The 20113-nt window shown below is 34.1% G+C and overlaps 3 protein-coding genes and 1 non-coding gene across 11 annotated transcripts; 2 read left to right on the forward strand and 2 right to left on the reverse strand.

The window, feature by feature from the left end:
• The first annotated feature begins 1055 nt into the window (after nucleotides 1-1055).
• Nucleotides 1056-5118, forward strand: DES-1-LIKE (fatty acid desaturase family protein). 2 transcript variants are annotated; one of them, XR_002540280.2, is made up of 4 exons: nucleotides 1056-1358; nucleotides 2911-3762; nucleotides 4639-4691; nucleotides 4757-5118. XR_002540280.2 is itself a non-coding variant. In XM_088207942.1 (3 exons), exons 1-2 carry the CDS (start codon nucleotides 1206-1208, stop codon nucleotides 3736-3738), a joined length of 981 nt encoding a protein of 326 aa, XP_088064068.1. In that variant the 5' UTR covers nucleotides 1056-1205; the 3' UTR covers nucleotides 3739-3762; nucleotides 4639-5118. The 2 variants fall into 2 exon arrangements, 1 of the variants encoding a protein (XP_088064068.1); XM_088207942.1 differs by having other exon boundaries at nucleotides 4639-5118.
• Nucleotides 4276-6883, reverse strand: LOC110817956 (tetraspanin-19-like). Of its 3 annotated transcripts, none has more exons than XM_088207945.1 (6): nucleotides 6521-6883; nucleotides 6173-6247; nucleotides 5927-6026; nucleotides 5758-5838; nucleotides 5567-5671; nucleotides 4276-4926 (listed from the first exon to the last, which is right to left on the reverse strand). In XM_088207945.1, the coding sequence occupies exons 1-6, from the start codon at nucleotides 6559-6561 to the stop codon at nucleotides 4468-4470; spliced, it is 861 nt and encodes a 286-aa protein (XP_088064071.1). In that variant the 5' UTR covers nucleotides 6562-6883; the 3' UTR covers nucleotides 4276-4467. The 3 variants fall into 3 exon arrangements, with proteins under 3 accessions (XP_088064071.1, XP_021902373.1, XP_088064070.1); XM_022046681.2 differs by having other exon boundaries at nucleotides 4276-4628; nucleotides 4750-4926; nucleotides 6173-6869; XM_088207944.1 differs by having other exon boundaries at nucleotides 6173-6883.
• Nucleotides 6884-7015: 132 nt separating this feature from the next.
• TRNAV-UAC (transfer RNA valine (anticodon UAC)) lies at nucleotides 7016-7088 on the forward strand. Its single transcript has one exon. It is a non-coding gene; the product is annotated as a tRNA-Val (tRNA).
• A 615-nt stretch (nucleotides 7089-7703) lies between these two features.
• On the reverse strand, nucleotides 7704-17389 carry LOC110817799 (transcription factor-like protein). 5 transcript variants are annotated; one of them, XM_088208656.1, is made up of 16 exons: nucleotides 16420-17389; nucleotides 14899-15062; nucleotides 14433-14600; nucleotides 14025-14093; nucleotides 12961-13054; nucleotides 11964-12064; nucleotides 11842-11887; nucleotides 11698-11757; nucleotides 11552-11620; nucleotides 11330-11413; nucleotides 11149-11232; nucleotides 9670-9755; nucleotides 9276-9366; nucleotides 8624-8704; nucleotides 8169-8243; nucleotides 7704-8070 (listed from the first exon to the last, which is right to left on the reverse strand). In XM_088208656.1, exons 2-16 carry the CDS (start codon nucleotides 15009-15011, stop codon nucleotides 7933-7935), a joined length of 1359 nt encoding a protein of 452 aa, XP_088064782.1. In that variant the 5' UTR covers nucleotides 15012-15062; nucleotides 16420-17389; the 3' UTR covers nucleotides 7704-7932. The 5 variants fall into 5 exon arrangements, with proteins under 5 accessions (XP_088064782.1, XP_088064783.1, XP_088064786.1 ...); XM_088208657.1 differs by having other exon boundaries at nucleotides 14899-15147; nucleotides 16420-16775; XM_088208660.1 differs by lacking the exon at nucleotides 14899-15062 and having other exon boundaries at nucleotides 16420-16775.
• Between the last annotated feature and the right edge of the window lie 2724 nt (nucleotides 17390-20113).

A 20113-nucleotide genomic window follows, 5' to 3' on the forward strand; every position in this document is an offset into this window, starting at 1 on the left:
TAAACAATATTGGGCTTTAATGTATTGGATTTAAGTATGAGGTTGTAATGTGCATATACTATTTTTGTAATATTTTTATTTTATGATGAGCGAAATGAGAATTATAAAAGTTAGTCAATATAAAAGACAGTTATGGTACCCAAATCAAAAGATTATCATTTTATTTTTTTAAAATCCTGTCACAAAAAAAAAACTAATTTTAATACACTGTGTTGATTCGAAAAATCCTACCACTAGACGCAAACAAATCTTCTGCGATGAATTTAGGTACCATTCCACTTATATTTTTCTTTAATTCAGTACGAGAATGCATATTTAATTTTTACAAATCTACAGATTTGAAAAAAACTAAAAAAAATGTCTTGTGACAATTAAATTTTTTTAATTGAGGCATGTATATATTTTATATACCATCCAATTTCAAATAAAGTTGATTGATAATACAGAATTAGTAATTTTGTAGGTATGTTATAAATCGATAATGACTAATTTATAATATTTAATTAAATAAAAGTAAAAATTTAGTTTAATAGTGTGCTAGAGGAGTTATGATAATTAAATTAAGTTAGTTATCAATAAGCTTATTAATTATGGTAGGCATTTGTAATATATATTTTCGTTGAAGTTGATTGATAATACAAAATTAGTTATTTTATAGATATATTATAAATTAAAGGTAATTAATTTATAATATTTAATTTAATAAAATTAAAAATTTAATTTAATAATGTGTTAGTAGAATTGTAATGAATAAATTAAGTTAATTCTTAGTAAATTTTTTATGTTCTTGAATGTAATAAATGTCGAGAGATAATTAAATTCTCTTAATTTTGATTTCTACAATAAATTGAAAAGGTCACCTAATTTTTTTTTTCTCTATAGAAAATTTCAATTAATAAAAAATTATACTAAAATAAAATTGACAGCAAAAAAAAATAAATAAATAAAAATAAACCACCGTATTTTGTGGTGATTTTATATTTATCCTTTATTAATTTAGAATTATATATATATATATATATATACAAATATATATTGTCTTCTTTCTCGTTCTCTCATGGTTATTAGCTGTAACCAATTTAAAAACTCAAGAGAAAAAGGGAAAAAGAAAACGGGAGGCCAAAAAAGGAAGGCACAGAGCAGAAAACTCCAGAGAGAGAGAGAGGAGAGAACGGAAAAGGTTGTTTGCTCGAGGGGGAGAGGGGATGGGGAGAGAGGAAGAGAAAGAAGGAGTAATGGCGGCAGATTTCTTCTGGTCATACACAGACGAACCTCACGCTTCGAGGAGGCGCCAGATCCTCTCTCAGTACCCTCAGATCAAGGAGCTCTTTGGTCCTGACCCTTGGGCTTTTCTTAAGGTCTCACCTCGCTCTACCTCATATTCCTCACCTATATACACTTACGCATATATGCATTCTTTTTATTGCTGGTTTTGCACTGCGATTTTTTTTTTTTTTGGTTGCTTTTTAGATCTGTGATAATGTGGCTGGATTAATCTGTGAACTCGTTTACGTGTTTATGATTGCTGCATTGTGGTATTTGGGCTAATGGGATTCTGGGTTGGTTCATTCGCTTAATTTCGTTAATCACTTCGATTGAAACATGGTGATGATGGTTTTCATCTTCTCCGTCGTCGTAGATTCTACTAGAACAGTAGAAGCTGCGTCTTTCCGTTTCAGCCTGTTCTTTTCAAGATATCTTCCCAAAATTTTCTCTTTTTAATTTTGAGAAGGAAAAAGGTATTGGCTTGTAGAAATTAGAGTTAGCTATAGATTTTTACATATTATTATGTAACATGTACAAAAGTTAAACTTGTCGATTAATATATGTCTATATATGAATATTACATTAATTATTAGAAAATATTTTCTAATTTTTATAAACTAAAGAAACTTATATAGGCTAAAATTTTCAGAGCTACAGTGTAACGTATTTTTTAAGCTGGAGTTGGTGAAAGTTCTGTTTTTCTTTTTGTCTTTTGGGTCATTATCATAATGAAGATTGTGTTGACCAACTTGAAGGAATTGGAAGTGTTTGGTATTGTTATAGTTTCAATGCTGATTCCTTTTCCGCTTACAGCAAGTGATGTTGTGTAGTTATCCTGAATGATTTGCTTCCTTAGGTGGATTGATGAGAAAAATGAAATTCGGAAATTTTTTATGCACTTTCTTGTCTACTAATGACCCTGACATGGGTTAGCATAATCTGAAAGTTTATTCTGTACCTTCAACTGTAGCAGTCGTTTTCACAAAAGAATAGTGTTTCATAGATTTGTCATAACGAGACTCTGTAGCCTCCCAACTGATTTATTATATGTTTTGACTTGTTAAGTTGTTCATTGGTTAACTTCGAAGTTTCATTTTGCAGTACAAAATCGTCCCAGGGTGATTTATGGATGGCTATGTTGTGTTCATTTGTTTTTTTTCTTTTGAAAAGCAGCAGATATCATTATTCTTTATTCTCCGAATGCTCTATTTGTTTTATGAATGATTTATTAATGTGCAGACCATGTCCATCTTGAGTTAATATTCGGTTTAGAAGGTGATTGCCATTTGGAAATGTTTTTGAGTCCAGTGATATTTGATATTTTTTCTGGCTTCTCCTTGAAGCTCCCTATCAAGATTTTGGTGTCCTATGCCAGCATAAATCCAGTTTGGGTTTGGTAGCGGATCATATTTACATTTTACTATTCCTCTGCTATGAATTTTATTTCTTCACTTGTAATGACTTCAGCACATCTCAAATCAAGATAATGTTGAATATATAAAATACAATCTTGCTGACATCATGATTGTATTTTGCCTGTTCTGTTAAATTAATAAATTTTCTGCATGTTAAGATGTAAATTGCTTCTTTTACCTATAGTGGACCGGGATCTCGTATTCATGTCCTCAAATTTGTGTATTGCAGATTACAGTGGTTGTTCTGCTCCAGCTGTGGACCGCTACTTTAGTTCACGATGCAAGCTGGCTGAAGATATTGACAATAGCATATTTCTTTGGTTCTTTTCTCAACCACAATCTATTTTTGGCAATTCATGAGCTCAGCCACAATCTTGCCTTCTCGACTCCAGTCTACAACCGTTGGCTTGGGATTTTTGCTAACCTCCCCATTGGTGTGCCCATGTCTGTGACTTTCCAAAAGTATCACCTTGAGCATCATCGCTTTCAAGGAGTAGATGGCATTGACATGGATGTTCCAAGCTACACTGAAGCCCATCTGGTTACAAATATTGTTACCAAAACCATCTGGGTGTTCTTACAACTCTTCTTCTATGCACTGCGCCCTCTGTTTCTTAAACCGAAGCCTCCTGGTTACTGGGAGTTCATTAACTCAATCATTCAGATAGCTCTCGACATGGCTGTGATCTATTTCTGGGGCTGGAGATCTTTTGGTTACTTGATCCTTTCAACATTTGTGGGAGGTGGGATGCATCCAATGGCTGGGCATTTTATCTCAGAGCATTATGTATTCAAACCAGAGCAGGAGACATATTCCTATTATGGCCCCTTGAATCTTTTAGCATGGAGTGTGGGCTACCACAATGAGCACCATGACTTCCCAAGGATTCCTGGAAACAAACTCTACAAAGTGAAGGAGATTGCACCAGAATATTACGAGAGTTTGGAGTCATATAAATCTTGGAGCCAGGTTATATACATGTACATTATGGACAGAACGGTTGGACCATTTAGCAGAATGAAGAGAAAGCTATCAACTGCAAAAAAATCTGAATAGGACTTCTTCCTATCACTGTTATAGGTATTCTTGTTTGATAACAACTTGTTTTTTCTGTTCATCTTCTTTGTTGCCTTCTTACCTGCTGGAATGTGGGTTAATTAATTCTCTGTTTTCTTCTCTTTTTTTTTTTACTTTTGTTATTTGTCATTGTTGGTAACATTCTTGGGGAATCAGAAGTTTATGCTGTAGTCTTAGACTAAAGAAAATGAGTCAATGATTAATTACTCAATTATTTATAACCAAGTCTTTTTCTATTGGCTATATTTGCTCTGGAGTTTGCATATCTGTTTGTACTTATGCATTTTGATTTGTAAAGATTTGTGAGTAATAACCTGTAGGCAATTTCTGAAGATTTCCCTATTATGCTGTCAGCTCAATACATACTAACAAATTCTAGATGATATTATAAGATAAAATTACATGAGCTGGGATATAGTCCTTTAGTGGTGAAACAGGACACTTCAAATAAGATGTTAAAAAGCAACAAATATATAAATATATATATATATATATATATATGAAAGAGAATGAAAAGAGAGGAATCTGAATGAGTTTTTGCCAAAGTTCTATGCATTTACCCTTAAACTAAACTTGCAGGTTTGAGTAATAAAACAAAGGTAAATCTATTCCATGTTGACATATGCCTTGAATTGAAAGTTTGAAAATTCAACTACTACATGAATCCTACATTAATCCTAGTATCTAGCATTCCAAAAATTAATTACGTTACGCAGCAGATACAACACAATATATATAACATATATATATGTTGTAAACCATAATAACCCCAAAAGTATTGAAGACAGTTCCAGCATCAAACTTTAACAAAGAATCTCCTCTGCTGCTATTTCTCCATATTTGGAAGCTAACTTTTTTCATCTGTTTGCCTATTAACAGGCACCATGAAGATGTTAACAAATGGAGAAGATGCTTCGGAGACAAATACATATGTATGTATGCATATGTAAATATATATGTAAGAACGAATATGGCTAACATGTAACTTACATCCCAGGCATCAGCTGTCTTAGAGGCAAGGGGTGGATCTGCATTAACGAGATATGCAGGTGGTGGAGGGTCTACGAGGGGAAGCCTTGAGGGAAGGAAGTCATCGTCACTGTCGTACCTCCCACATCGGTTTGGTCCCACAGCTCTTAGGCCCATTGCCAGCAAGATAGAAAATCCCTGAAACCATTTTCCAAAAACATTTATTTTATATCCCCCACGGTCCCATTTGATTTTATGTTATTGTAATTTATTCTTTTATTTTTTAAAATTCTCTTCTGTTCATTTTAACCTTTTATCATTTATGTAAAATTTTTATTATTTTATATTTTATAAAATTTAAAATGACAAAGTATTAAATTAGTTATTGAAGTTTGGTATATGTTATAATTTGATTCATAATATTTTTTTTCGTTATATTCTATTTTATACGTTTTTAGAGAATAAAAAAGAAACTAAATGTCTGAAATAAATAGATATTATTGAAAAATTAATTCATAACGAAAAATATTAAGGATTAAATCGTAATAAATATTAAATTTTGAGGATTAATTTAATAATTTTTTAATTTAAAAATTTAACACTAGATTTTCGTAAAAGAACAAGAATGGAATGTATTCTTTTACTTTTAAAAAAATTTTACACTATAATTATCTTGGTATTTTTTGAATCATATAGTTTTTTTTTCTTCAAATCATTACTAAATTCTTTTAATTTTTTTTTTAAAAAATTGCTTAATTTGATTTTAGATAGCCAGTCTCTCTGGTAATAATATGTTTATGATTGAGTGAGTAATATAAATATAAGAAAGTGAAAGTACCTGGGCTAAGATAATCATCAACCCTATCCATTTGCAGACATCAAAATTGGACTCTACAAATCTTCTGAAATCTGGAAACCTTCCTGTTGGATCCTCTGGAAAATCCTGTTACACCAATTACCAATATGAAAAAAAAAAAAAAACCTATGAAATCAAAAGGGTAAATCAGAAGGTTTAATAAACAATTTTACCTTCTCCCAATCAGAATTTAGGAGTATGTCAACTGCCATAGCAGTTTCCAGTAGCAGAAGCACAGAGATAATCACCATATACTTCTTCATTTTAAGGTCAAACACATTTTCCCAAAGTTAAAAGAGGAAAAACTAGTAGCCTACATGAATTGGGAGTGAGAAAGGATACACAAAAGAGGCAAAATCCATTTGCACTATCTGCAGCAATATGACCCAGGCATGTTATAACACACAGAATGATGCCAATACCAAGAAATGTGTATATAAACCTGCAATCCCAACAAGACAATCATAGTTACCAACCATGGAAAAGTAAACAAACCCAGAAAAATTTCATGATTGATCAACAAGATGGTAAGGAATGAGATTAAGTTAGAAAAAGAAAAAAAAAAAAAAGAAAAGAAAGAAAGCTTACCATGGAGCAGTAGAATTGAAATCAACAAAAGATGAGCCTTCAGTGTCTCGTTGCCAAACTCTAGCCATCCAAAAACTATAAAGAATCATGGCAATCCCAGCCACTCCCACAATCAAATTCACAATTTTCAGTACTGATTGCATGCAAGCTCTTGCAATCCTTGCCATTTTGTTCCTTGTGTTTGAGCTAGTTCAACCTCCAAATCTCCTCTTATTACACTCCTTTAATTTTATCTTCTTTGTTTTAACTTAATAGACCAGGCTTATAAAATTATATTTATGTTTTTTAAAATTTATTAACAGAAAAAACCCACATTAGGCAGAATGTGATAACCGATTCGCAACTAACCTTCTCAGCTTATTGAACATGAGCTTTCCAATACCCAACATTCTTCTAAAAGCAAAACAACGCGGAAGGAAACATTAGGGCTTGGTAAGGAATATAATTTTGGGTGGCGGGCAAAATGACTTCTTGGTGAAGGGTCTTTCTTTTTATGGGAGAGGTTAGGATCTGCATATCCAAATTTCTTCTGTTTGTGAGAAGAAATCCTCGAAAAAAAGGAAGAAAACGAATAAGATTTTGACGGGTTGATATTAAATTTGTGTGTGGTTTCTGTTAGGAAATGTCCGGGGGGGGGAAAACAAAGTTACGAGGCCATGCCTCATGAGTGAACATATGATTTGAGGAAGGTAGAAGGAAATTTCTTGGGAACAGAGTGTGTCTGCATGCTTGCTTGGCCTTTTGCTAATACTTGCATTGGCAAATTGTCATTGGCTCCGACCATTCTGATTACTGGTCTCCTTTTATCGATTTTAGAAGCTTAGCACCCTGATGAACGTGACGGTTGCTGTGGTGTAGTGGTTATCACGTTAGTCTTACACACTAAAGGTCCCCAGTTCGATCCTGGGCAGCAACAATTTATTTGTTTTTGTTAATTCCGATGTTTTTTTTTTTCTTTTAAAACTTGGGAAATACACAGAAGATTCTTAGTCCATTCATATTTCTAACACGGAAAAAACGAAATACCAAATTTTCAAAAAATAAGAAACTTATGAATTACATGAAAATGTTGCTTTATATCTTAATTATAATATAAGATTGAATTTTTATTTGAAAGCGTCTATCACCTTATTTAATTCATTAAAATCTCAAAAGTTGATTACTTAAATGTGTAAATTATATTATAAATTTTAAAAATATTGTTAAAAAAATAATTATTTATTAAAAACTCTCTTTAACTACAAGTTTTTTTTTTATTTAATAAAATTAATTCTATAAAGCAGAAATATTGTATTTCATAAAAATAATTTATATTTGAATATATCCAAAACAAATTTTTAAACTTTTAATCTTATTAAGATCATTTTTTATTTTATCGGTTTTGTTATAAAAATATTTTAAAGTAAAACCTGTCCCGAAAAGGACTCATTATCACGGGATATATATGTGATATGTATGTGATGTGTATATATATATATATATATATACACATATAGGTATGTAATACATATATATTTGTGTACCTAGAGTATATAAAATCGAAATAATATTTTCAGACGGCACGAAAAGAATAAAAATGGAGAGTTGCTCAAAATTGATATACAAGAAATAAAAAACTTAAAGAATTTGCAGAGATTACTCTTAAAAGAAGTAATGCTTAGAAGATGAACTGGGTCAAATGAGTATAAATAGAAGAAACTATCAACCCCCGTAGCAGCTTTCCATGTTCACATTGACCCAATAAGCATTCGACTCTGCTGCTACTTGTTTTGACCTCGAAGAAACTCTCGCATATGCAAGTGAACCTCTGCCTTCACTAGCATACGCATCTTCTTCGAGTCCTCCCAGAGTAAGCCACTCCATTCTCGCGCAAAGTCACAGGCTGCCTCAAAAACCTCCTGCCACAATGAACTTATGAACTGAGATGCTAAATGAGAATACGACTAGGCTTGTGAAAAAAAAGAATAAGAAGAAAATCAACGGGATAAATTGTTACCCTGGAAGGAAATTCATCATAGAAGTGAGCAGGGGCCATCTCAACCCTATTCAGATCAGATTCCCACAATCTTATCTGCCACCCAAAAGGTGCATTTATGCCATCAGCAAATGAAGATTATATTCACCACTTAGAATGTGTTTGAAAAAATAAACTATTTTTTATAAAATTTATTTGGAAATTCAACAATCAAATTTAAAAAAATAAATTCTAACATAGTAAACTGATGCAATTGAAATGCATTGTCCTAATTCTATTTATAATTACTTTGGAATTGAATTTTCATTTCTCATTCTTGAACTATGCATATGTTTTCAAGTGAATTCCACAAAATATACCCCCAGTCTATATGCAATTTCAACTTCAATCACTGATAAGACATATCTAACTTTGCGTTGAATAGAATGTTAGAACCTGCATAGAAATATGGACATTGATTGGGCAAGAATTAAAACCTGATCTGTAACATTCTCAGGAACAGATGGTACTCTCTCTGCAATGCGAGGATGAGAATTTTGCTGAAGAAAACTGATTATCTACAAGTGAAAAGATCCAATGATTTAAATGAAGCAAATTCCTCTCACTACAAGAACAGAAATAGACAAAATATCTTAGAATTCCAGAGATCAGGGCATAGTATGTAGCTTGTCAATAAGTTTTTCCCTCAAGAATATTCCAATGTACAGGATCTGTACTGGACCTAAGATGTGAAGAGCGAAACAGATTGGGTACGTGTCAAAAATGCCAGGCTTGCACATGCAGAAGGTAATGACACAATTTCTCGCAGCATCAAAGTTAATAATCTAGCAAAATCAAACAAAACCGGCGGTTTGAACAGTTTTACCTTGTAAGTAAATTTATCAGATAGATGACTGTACATACTAAGATTGATTGCTTTTCAGGTCTCAATTAGTTTAGATAGAAAAATAAACAATTCAATGCAAATTGTTGGCAGCTCGCAGCAGAAGTCTCTAGCCTGTTCTATACCTTTATCTTAAGGTCCATGGCAACTGGAAATTATTCAATATATTGAAACATGCCTGAAAATTTATGCTGGATCTACAAGGAAAACATCTTAAAGAGTAATAACTAAAGAATTTTCTTCACCTGTTCTGCTGTAATGCCATTTTCAAAGGCATTATACAAGCTTTCTTTGGTTATTGCTCCAACTATAAGGTTAGGAAGTTGATACTCGACCCTGTATATGTATCAAAAAATTAATTAAGTCAAGAATATGAGATTCAAGAATGATGCTTCAATGTTAAGACTAGCAGCTACAAGCAGAAATTAGCTAAGTAAAAAAGGAATATGGAAGTAAATAAATTTGAAAGAAGAGTAAAAATCATTTATTAATTCTTAAGTTACATCAACCAACTTCCCCTTCAATATTTCGTTATCGTCTTTGTATTCAATCAAGATTTTGGGACACAATCAAGTAGCAAGTTATGCTCAGTGGAAGAACCTGCAATTAGAAATAGAACTCACCAGGTGGCTACTGTACCTTGAGAAAAGACGTAAAATTTCACAGTGTAATTTGGAAGTTGAGTAGGCATACAATCTGAAGTTTGTTTCCACAACGACAAAACCCTAAAAATATAAAATAGAAACGCATGAAATAAGCGTTCAGAAGACATAATGGACTTGGAAGAGAACTTACAATGTTCACTGCAGTGTTATTTTTGGATACACAACTCATAAAGGTACAGTTAAACGAATCCAAAATCCTTATCCACCCCCCACTATATCATGAAGACATATTGGGCATGCCTTAGATATAAAACCAACTAGACATCTCCAGGAAATATAATTTCCACTAAAAATGTGACTTCCTATAAAAATAAGACTGATTGAACGATAATCTGGGTGGTTGGTTGATAACAGTCAAACCGTAGCCTTGTTATTGAAGGATAATGTAGAAGTCCTAAACAAGATTGATTCTAGGAAGATTTACTTCCTGTAGAAGTCATAAACAAGATTGATTTTAGCAAGATTTACTTCTTAGAGTGTAGAAGTGAAAAGTCTAGGATCTGGATTTATACTCGGACTCCATAATTTCTGGTGTAAATCTTCTTCCTTCCTCAGAGACTCAATAGATTAGGATTCTCTCCTAAATAGTAGGTTTATAACTCTTGTAATCCTCCTCTATATATTTGGAATGCTAGTGATCTAATAAAGATGAATAAAAAGATTTATCAAACAATAGATAACAACAGTTGAAATGATGTCTATTTGACCTAGTTATTACTCGAGACCCAGGAATATATTGGCAATGAGACAATGAAGAGGAATGCTTTTTCTAGAATGACGTTATCAAGAGAGGAAGAGAGTACAAAGAAATGGGATTAAAATATCCTTCTATCAAACAAAACAAATAAAACACAAAGCAAGGAAAGCAGAAAAAAGTCAATATAAATAGCCTTCCAATCCCTTTGCATTATTGACAAAGGCAACTCCCTAGAAATTATGCATCTTAGTAAAATTAAATAAAATGTAACGCAAGGGAAACGAAGAAAAGTCAATATAAATAGCCTCCCAATTCCTTTGTATTAACGGCAAAGGGAACCCCCTGAAAAACCATGCATCTTTGTCCATAAAGAGGCCATGAAAATCATCCTATACCAAATAAAATGTGCAGAATTAGCACTGGTTGAAAATGCAGGCATCAATACCCAGCAAAAAGGCCATGAAAATCATCCTACACCAGATAAAAATGTACAGAATTCGCGCTGGTTGCAAATGCAGGCATTAACACCCCAGGAAAAAAGAACCTGTATCGCATTCTTGCCCTTCATACAACCCTCAAATAATCAGAGAAGAAAATTTCAAGAATGGCTAGCAAATCCAAGTCTCTCCAACTAATAATAATGAGGATTGATTATTGATTTAAGACGAAGGATAACAAAGTACAGACAAACTAGTAGGCCCAGAAGCTGCGCATTCCTAGATCTAAATAACAAAGGCACTATAAATAATAAGATACCTCTTTCCGAGTGGATGAGTCAGTTAAGCTTGCTGACAAATTGGTGGCTAATTTAGTAGGTACAAACCAACTTTCTTTCCTGCCCTGGAAATATACAGATCAATCAAAACCTTAGAATCATACCTAGTTTAGTAACTGAGAAGAGAATTAACATATTCCAAGATAGCCTGGCAAGGAAAACCTGCTGAAGTTTGACCAATCCTAGGTCTGCAAAGTCCTTAATTGTGCTCCTCTGAATGTCAGTCAAGGTATTTATATTATATGCCTACATAAAAATTGCACAACAGAAGGATGAAATGAGATCTGAAAAAAAAAACCAAAATTTTCACCATGAAATGGAAATCATCGTTATAGCAATTTTCCATGCTTGAAATCTTATGAACTAACAAGATTTATTGGATACCTCGCCTGTGACATGAAAACTAAGCTCTAGCAGAAATGAAATCAAATCTGCTGGATCTACACCTCGCTCCTGTACAAAAAGATACTCAGAAATTCAATAATACTGAGAGAACCAGTCAATGAAATCTGGTAATCTATGATCAATACCTCAGAATTAGATATATATTCTCTAATGATGTACCAAAGTTGTGCACTTGTATCCATCAGCTGCAAATCACATTCATCAAACATTACATTAAATAACACAGACCATATGAAGTGGAAATGGCACATGACTCACATATTACATACCAAAAATTGGAAACCACTTTCAGTTAACCTTGGGGCTTCTTTATCCCTGTATAAAAGTTTTAAAAACAAGCTAAATATTTTGCACAAAATAAGTCAGGGCTCACTTTTTCAATAAATAATACCTCTGAGTCAAAAGACCACGCTGGAAAACTTTCATCATGGAAGAGCTGAAACTTGTCAGCTTTTCAGCCTGGGTTGAGCTTATAAGTTGCAGCAGGAAGCACTGATTTAACACAATTGTGAATCATCAGAGAGTAACCAACATTAATATGATTCAACCAACCAAGGTCTGAACCAAGATTGGATCATTATTCTCCATTCTGCCAGGTTGCAATTCATATAACTATAATGGATTTAGATAATATTTTTATTTCTTACTACCAATACACATATTTATAAGAATTTGACCACTTCTATGCAAATAATGTTTGGTTAGAAATTTTTCCCTTTTAGCTCCATCCACACAAGATAACAATCTCCTTGGAACCACATGTCTACATTGTAAACAACTAAAACCGTCGCGATAATCTTCCGTCACCCCATAATTCCTAAATGTTTCTTATTTTTTTTTATTTGATGGAATAAATGTCTCTCTGTTTCTTTTTTTTTTTTCTGATTTTCTTGTGCAAGACAGTATTCTTAAGATTCTCATTTTATGATAATATAGTTTCTCAAACACAGGATGGTCCAAGATAAATCTTCAATACTATCATGTGGGTTTTCCTCTTTTCCTCTTTCTTTTTATCTTTTTTGAGAGACTGGAGTTTCTTTTACTTGCAGCATGTGCTTGCTAGTGTTAATTAACCTGCAATCAAAATCCTAAAATGTGACCTTATATTGTGTCCATCTCCAAAGCCGAGATCCTTATGCTCTGCAGGAGAGCCTCCACTCCAATAACTTTTATTTCAGCCCTTGTAATCCTGGTTTTCATCACTATGTACCCTCATGAGATAGTTCAGTCAGTCCACCAACTAATCCTAGTAGTGCAGGTTATGCAGTTGTGGTGGTTAGTTGCGAAAGCTAAATTACATCTGAAAAATTGCAGAGTTGGTAATCAAGATAGATTATAGTTTCCAAAGTTCAGAGCAAAACTTGAAAACAGGTAAGCAGAGTTCAGACCTCCCATTGTTCAAGGGCATAAGCTTCGAGTTCCTGCAAGCTAGGGAGCCTTGCAGTAACATTTGAAGGCATAGGTTCTCTTGGCAAAACTCCACTGCAGAACCAAGTTTAATTTAATCATATTATTGGAAGAAAAACTGGGAAACATTTATTTTCGTGCAAAACTTAGATGGTAACAATAGAACCCTAAGCAATTTATTATTAAAAGCATTTAGAAAAAGAGGTAGCAGTGCATGATGCAACAGAAATGAACTAAAAAGAAAAAGATATTGAGATAAGGTGGCATCTAAAAGGCTATGTCAGTGACCTATGGATAAGTAGAGAGAAAGAGGGAAAAAAAGGCTAAAATGAATGGTTTATGCTAATTTGAGAATCAAGCCGATATTATCTCTAGTCCTAGATCTTGTTATGGTACCTTGTAGATCAAAATCAGATGATGTAGAACTGCATTTATTCTGGCTTCTTCTTTCTTCCTATGATGAATAATTGTTAGGCTCAATAAGAGAGAACCTAAAATCTCCTTTTAGTTGAGTACTTTAGAAATTGGTTCATATAAATTTCTGCACAGTTCTTTATTCAGATTAGCCCTACTTCCTCTTTTTCCTTTTTCCTTTTTCTTCTTTTTTAAGAAAAGTTTTATTTAAGCCTTACACAATAACTGCCACCTTAATAATAAGAATTGCCCTTAAGAATAGCTAACTGTGTCTAGACAAAACCAACTCTACTGACTTCAAACTGACAGATTCAACAGCATCCAATTAATTATACAATCAAATATAAATTAATTAAATTGCATAGATAGGACACTTAATTATGTGACTACCTAGGCTCTTGATGAGAAAATCTTCGGTAAACTTTGCCCGACAATTAATTTGGTGATTGTGAATTCATAACATAAACATTCAACCATACATATGCATCAACTGATGGATATGAAAAAGGAGGGCAAATGATCTACTTAGTACTTCAGGTTACTCAGAATCAGAACTTTTTGATGCCCACTTCCCAGAATAAGAGAAAAGAAAAGAAAAGAAAAGAAAGATCTACATGAACTAAAAACTTACCCATATACAATATGCTTCTGGAGATTAGCTTGAAATATCGGATTCAATCTATAGGTGGTTTCCTTCTTCCTAAAAGTAGAAAATGGAGAACTTAAGTAAAAAGCAAGCAGTGCAGGGCAAAATTTACATATTTATTTGTTTCTTTTTCTTTTTCTTAGTTGTGGCAAAGGAAGAAGTGGTACCTACAATAGTAGAAAAAAATAACCTGTTTAGACCAAATTAACCAGCCGTTATTCTCATATGCAAATGCTCTTTCAATTGTATACATTACAAAAGGAAAGAATTGATATCACCATATGCATAAAGTTCAATTTACCTGAATCAACCTTGAACATATATTACAAGTACTTGATAACCAATAAATACCAAAAGAGTAGTAGCATGTTCTTGAAAATATAAGATGCATACCTATCAACAGTTTCCGTAAAAATCCTTAATTGAATCAATCTATCAATTGCAACTCTGTGCTTAGAGACTCCATCTGCAAGCACCCATTCTTCTAACATCGTGGCTGGCACCGGGACGTCAATGTACAAGGTCTGTAATACATATTTCTTGGCTAGAGGTTGCAGAGACCTGAGCACCCAATTATTAAAGAAAATTAATAAGAAACAGTAAAAGTTTTTGTCTCCTGTGGTTTATTTCTTTTTCTTTAAGTGTCTTATGGGTGAAAATACTGATCACAATCTTTCCTTCAGAAAAAAAAAATCAAATTAACAGCATTCTTCAATAAATTTACAAGGTTTATCACTTCAACTAAGCTGAACAAGAAAGGGGTTAAAATGACTGCCCTTATGTGTTTCTCCTCTTAAAATAAAAAAGAAATAAAATAAAACAAAGATGTCAAGCTCCAGAGAGAGAGGAGGGGAAGGACCTGAGAATGGCTTCACAGATGAAAACATTGTTGTAAAGCTTGTCAAGCTTGATTGCAGGCAGAGATGCCACCATGTCCATGAAATTCTTGGCAATGATCTTCACCTGAGGCATCTCTTTTTCTTCTCAATACAAAATTCTGGGTCTTAATTTTAGAGTTTAGGCCTGCACCCACCAGAATGAAGTTATTCTCACCAGGGTTAGTGTCTACTGTTTGTTCTTCTTTTCTTCTGCAATTTCTCTGCCCATCCTAAATTTTTAAATAGGCAAATTAATTCTAATTTGTCCTGCATCAGTCTAGTATCAGAGACAAAAAATCCTATACCAAACAACTCAAACCCATTTGTTACAAAAAAAAAAAAGAACTTCAAACCTAACCCAGTCTACAGTTGCAACCTAGATCATGGTCACTGATGGGAGGTGATCGACACAACCACTACCATTAATCGATCAACAAACCCAAAAAGTCCTGCTGCAAAATTCGACCGAAAAATGAGACAATCACCATTGCAAGTTCTCCCAAATGTTGCCTCTCTTGATCCAGTACCTGTACTTCTACACAACGATGTACTCAACACTGAATTCCAATCTGCAACCACCTCCAGTTGGGCCAAATGCTAAATACTCATTGCTGTCAGGTGACTGGATACCGGCGCATGAGTCTCACACGTGTGATATGAGATTGCGCTTTATAATATCATATTCTCTTTTGGCTCTTTCAAATAAAGGATGCCCAAGTCGGTTCACCTAGACTGGTTTACTCCTCCCAGACTGGTTTTCAGCAGTTCAAAATCATTTCTGGGTATTTTTATGTTCTCTTTCTATTTTGAAGTCTCTCCACAAGAGTTGGTGCGATGGGAACAGTTAAAACATGTGGAATCATAAGGATAAAAAAGTCTTCGTCAAAGGATGACAGAATTGACAAGTCTTTCTTAACTACAATTAATCACTAATATGCAATAAAGTGAAAAAAAAATCCAAAATATTCTTCAGTTTGTCAGACACTAGCCTGTTGTGGAAATAAAGGCAAGAAACTTGCCATTCAGGAAGATTGTTGTAGGAATCTTATTTCAATCTCTAAAGTCGAATGGCTCAATATTCCAATATAACCGTACCCACGCCCATATAGACTAGCTTGGACGGATACCATACCATAAAATGAGCCACTGCCAGTGAAGAAAGGAACAGAAGACTCGAGGGCAAAAAGCCAAAATCCCACCCACAAAGAGCTAGTAGTCTAAGCAAGAAATGCCAGACAAACATTTTTTTTTCAAATAATTGGTAGGCGATGTCTAAAATCAATTTTCTTCTATTTTTAACTAGTAAACACAAACAAAGTATTAATTATTTCTCATATCCCTAAGTTCCATAACGATTTCGCGACTCCAATGCAATCAATATAAATGAAGTAAACGATAGATAACAATTCGATAACAGTCTCATACCATAAGTCCAAAACAAAGAACAAAAACAACATCAAACGTTGAAAGCAGAAGAAAATAGAAGGATAAAGAAAACCTACCTTAATCAACTTTAATTAAGCCAAGTTGTGACCGATGGTCAGGCTGCCGTAATCAGCCAGAAGTTAGCCACGCGCGGCCCACTCATGCGGTCGATTGGTACTTTTCCTGCTGAAGGCTACACCATAAGAGTAGCAGGAAAGAAGAAATCATGGAACGCCAAGGCTTCAAGTCCAAATTTTGTCAACGACGATCAAGGGCAACAATGACCAGAATCAGTCACGTCTCTCGCCCAAACCGCTCTCGCGACCTCAAAGCAAACGGAAAAGTGTAGCGGCGGCCGGATGCTTCTCGCCGGCCTGTGAGGATTTATGGCAGTCTGGTTCCGACGAGAGTTGCAGCCGAACCAGAGAGAGAGCTGGTGCAAGCGGGAGTTAAAAAGAAAGGAATAAAAAGAAAATGTGCTTCAGTAATTTGGTGGCTTTTGGCAACGGTCACAATCCTATTCCTTATTGATTTCTGGCTGTTTGGTTACGGAGATAAACCCGAACTTTTAATATGAACGAAAATACAAATAATTAGATTGAATTCTGTTAGTTTATTTTAATTCTAATAAATTTTGTGTTGAATGCCAATAAAACGCTTATGCTTTCACCATTTGTCTCTCCCTCAGTCTCCTCCACTTTAGTTTCTTCTCTTTCCAGTTTCTTTGGGATAGGATGGCCTTTTTGGCTCTCCCTACAGGAAGCTTTTGGATGGTATTTCATCTTCGTTGCTGTAATTTTTTCTCCTTTCTGTTCTAATAATATTTCTTCTCTCATAAAAAATATATATATATACACGAACTAATTCTTCTCCCTCGAATTGTCCTTACATAAAAAAACAACGAAATTGATTAGCATCCGAACTGCATTTTGTACCCTACTTCAGATGTTTTCTATTGTCTTCTTTCTCTTTGGTTATTTTCTTAATTTGACGACCTTGACCCACATCTAGATTCACAATATATATATCTTTTTTTTTTATTTGTTGGAGGCATGAACTTGAAAATTCATATTGGTAATTGGTTGCATTTTTTTATATAGGGCTCTCTTTGGATATTTTCTTTCTAAAAGCATGCATGATTGACATTTAATAGCTAAAGCCTTCGGTTACATTATTGTGACAACGAGGGTGACTCTCGTAGGAAGAGTATTTTGTAGAAAGGGATGACACTTTAGAGGAATGCAAGCATTTATCTTTTGGATCCGTTGTCTCATTATTCTTACAATAATCTGTCTAATCTTCTATGGCTTTTTTTGCTTTCATTTTTTACCCTCGAGTAAGCTTTACTTCTTTAAAAATTTAAAATATAAAGCAATAACTAGTTTAAAGAGTTCAATTAACAAACTTAGATGGGAGTTATACTTGTCAAATGGGTTACTTACTATTCTAATCTCATAATTTTCAGGCTATGTTATAAATTAGTGCATAAATTTTTTTGTTATAATTCAACTTTGGAACCAATTATGTGTGGAACTTAGCAATGGTATAATTAGGTCTTATAAAAGGTTAAGAAAGACTTCACTGAAATACTTTTCATAATTCGATACTTTTATTATAACCAAAAAATGAAAGATTTAGAACTAATTTTTAACTAGAGTTATAGTTTTTTTGGAAGTAAAGATTATAGTCAATCCTAAAATAATAGTTTGGAGCTAGCATTTTCTTAGGTTATTATATTCTTTAATTGTTAATATTAGTAGATTTGCAAGCTTGGCTGAGTGTAAGAAGAGATGTTCCAAGGACCCTGTATTAAAGAGCTGCCAGTGGAGTGCTTACATAGACCGATCTCCAAGAGCTGCTAGTTACTCACAAATATTATTCTTGTGCTAATATCTTCTCATATTTTTGTCATAATAATCAGAAGATATTGGAATAAGGGTAATACTTGTGAGTAACTAGCACCTCTTGGAGATCGGTCTATGTAAGCACTCCATTGACGACTCATTAATACCGGGTCCTCGTAACATATCTTCTTAGACTCAGCCAATATAACGACTCCAGAAATTTAAAAAGAAATGTATAAAGAATGTGAGTGCGGAAGCAAAATAAAAGGTTCAGATTAACATTCCTTATACAATAACTTAAACGTACTAACAATATCAAAAATAAGTCATCTAAAGAAAATACTAGAAATGAAAGACTATAAGAAAACTAATAAACATCTAGGCATCTACTCGCCGTCTTCTTGTGGATCGGGCTCGGGAACCAGGTCATCCTGATCTAAAATGGTTAAGTAAGGAATGAGCTACACTACTTCAGTAAAGACATCATACTATATCACTATCACATAAGTAAAGGTTGGTAGAAAATAAAAAATAATCAATGGAGCACAAATTTTGAATAAATTCATTTATCAATAATCAAACCATTTACCGTCCACTTACCTCAGTGGGATTTATAAAAACAACCCATGCAAACAATAACATCATAGATATCATGAGTTCATATATAATCTGTAACATAGCACATGTCATACTTTTATATTTCAATAATCAAACAACAGTTTTCCTTTTTTATCAGCCTACTAGTATCCATGGGAATCCATAGGGGTCTCCGCTACACCTGAACCATTCCCTTAATAAATTTAATTTCTAGGGCCGTCCCCATACCCTGTCTGGTATGGGCACCAAACAATTTAAAGTCTCCATATCCCGTTCGATATGAGATAACGTTCCCGGTAGGGTTCCCTATGGACCTGATCCGTCCACCATCTACCAAGATATCTAGTGAGGCTGTCAACTTATCCATTTATCAATTCACATCCCTTTCCTATATTTTTTTTTAGTTTTCCGTTTTCCACATAAACATGAATGCTAAAGCAATTAACGAACATCCAACAAGACAAACATATCATTAGATTCACAAAATCAGGCTGAAATGATGTAAGGAGTGATTCATGTATTCAAAACTATAGAATAAATAAATCAGATACCATACTGCATTTAGACTGTAAAATAAATCAAACAAGAACTAATAAAGAAAAATGTCTGGTTCGGGCTCCATTAGCAATCGTAATAGATTATGCATATCTATTTAATTTATACAAATACAGATTTATCATTTATTAGACTTTAATCTCGTGATAGGAAATAGAGTGATGGGTCATTACCTAATTCGAAGTCGAAAACCAGATTTTCATTGTGCCTACGAGCATTCCCTAAATTCCCTGAATTTTTTTTTTGGAACTGAAACGCGCTTACGGTACCTACACATGTCCCAAATAACTCAAAAATCAGACCCCAAGGCCTATTCGACCAATTTCAGAATTCTGGCACGGCAGCTCCGCCGTGCTCCGATGACGGCGCTGCCCCGAGCGGCGGCAATCCTCATTGGGTTGACTGTTTTCGGCCGTTTTCGGCCATATCCAGCCAAACTTGCATTGGTTCCTGTGAGAAAATACCCCCAGGGCCCTCGGTGGGCCGAAAAAATACCGAAAACTGAAACTTATCGGCGGCGAGACTCTCCGGTGTGGTGGCTCCTCCGGCTCGAGTCGTGATTTGGTGTTTTGCTCCGATCAACCTATAGATGAGGGAACATTGATCACAATGGTGGAAAAATTACATCGAACGGGAATCATGAAGGGCCTCATCGAAGGTAAAAACTAAGAAAACCCGCGGCGGCGCTGCTGGGCTTCGGCGGCTTTTTCCAGCCAATTGGCCTGTGTTTTTGGTCCGATTTGACCATAGGTGGGTTCAACATCGAATTCTGAGC

This window comes from Carica papaya, chromosome 7 (assembly GCF_054855325.1).
Source record: "Carica papaya isolate Zhongbai chromosome 7, ASM5485532v1, whole genome shotgun sequence".
Taxonomy (NCBI): Eukaryota; Viridiplantae; Streptophyta; class Magnoliopsida; order Brassicales; family Caricaceae; genus Carica; species Carica papaya.

What these genes read in the sequence shown, in the direction of transcription:
- DES-1-LIKE (XM_088207942.1), top strand. Translation starts at nt 1,206, where the DNA reads ATGGGGAGAGAGGAAGAGAAAGAAGGAGTAATGGCGGCAGATTTCTTC. An exon ending in ACCCTTGGGCTTTTCTTAAG is followed by an intron (nt 1,359 to 2,910) that starts GTCTCACCTCGC and finishes TGTGTATTGCAG; the next exon opens with ATTACAGTGGTTGTTCTGCT.
- LOC110817956 (XM_088207944.1), bottom strand. Translation starts at nt 6,339, where the DNA reads ATGGCAAGGATTGCAAGAGCTTGCATGCAATCAGTACTGAAAATTGTG. An exon ending in TTCAATTCTACTGCTCCATG is followed by an intron (nt 6,027 to 6,172) that starts GTAAGCTTTCTT and finishes TTGGGATTGCAG; the next exon opens with GTTTATATACACATTTCTTG. An exon ending in TGATGATTATCTTAGCCCAG is followed by an intron (nt 4,927 to 5,566) that starts GTACTTTCACTT and finishes AAATGGTTTCAG; the next exon opens with GGATTTTCTATCTTGCTGGC.
- LOC110817799 (XM_088208656.1), bottom strand. Translation starts at nt 15,011, where the DNA reads ATGCCTCAGGTGAAGATCATTGCCAAGAATTTCATGGACATGGTGGCA. An exon ending in TTTACGGAAACTGTTGATAG is followed by an intron (nt 14,094 to 14,432) that starts GTATGCATCTTA and finishes TTCTACTTTTAG; the next exon opens with GAAGAAGGAAACCACCTATA. An exon ending in ATGATGAATTTCCTTCCAGG is followed by an intron (nt 8,071 to 8,168) that starts GTAACAATTTAT and finishes TCATTGTGGCAG; the next exon opens with GAGGTTTTTGAGGCAGCCTG.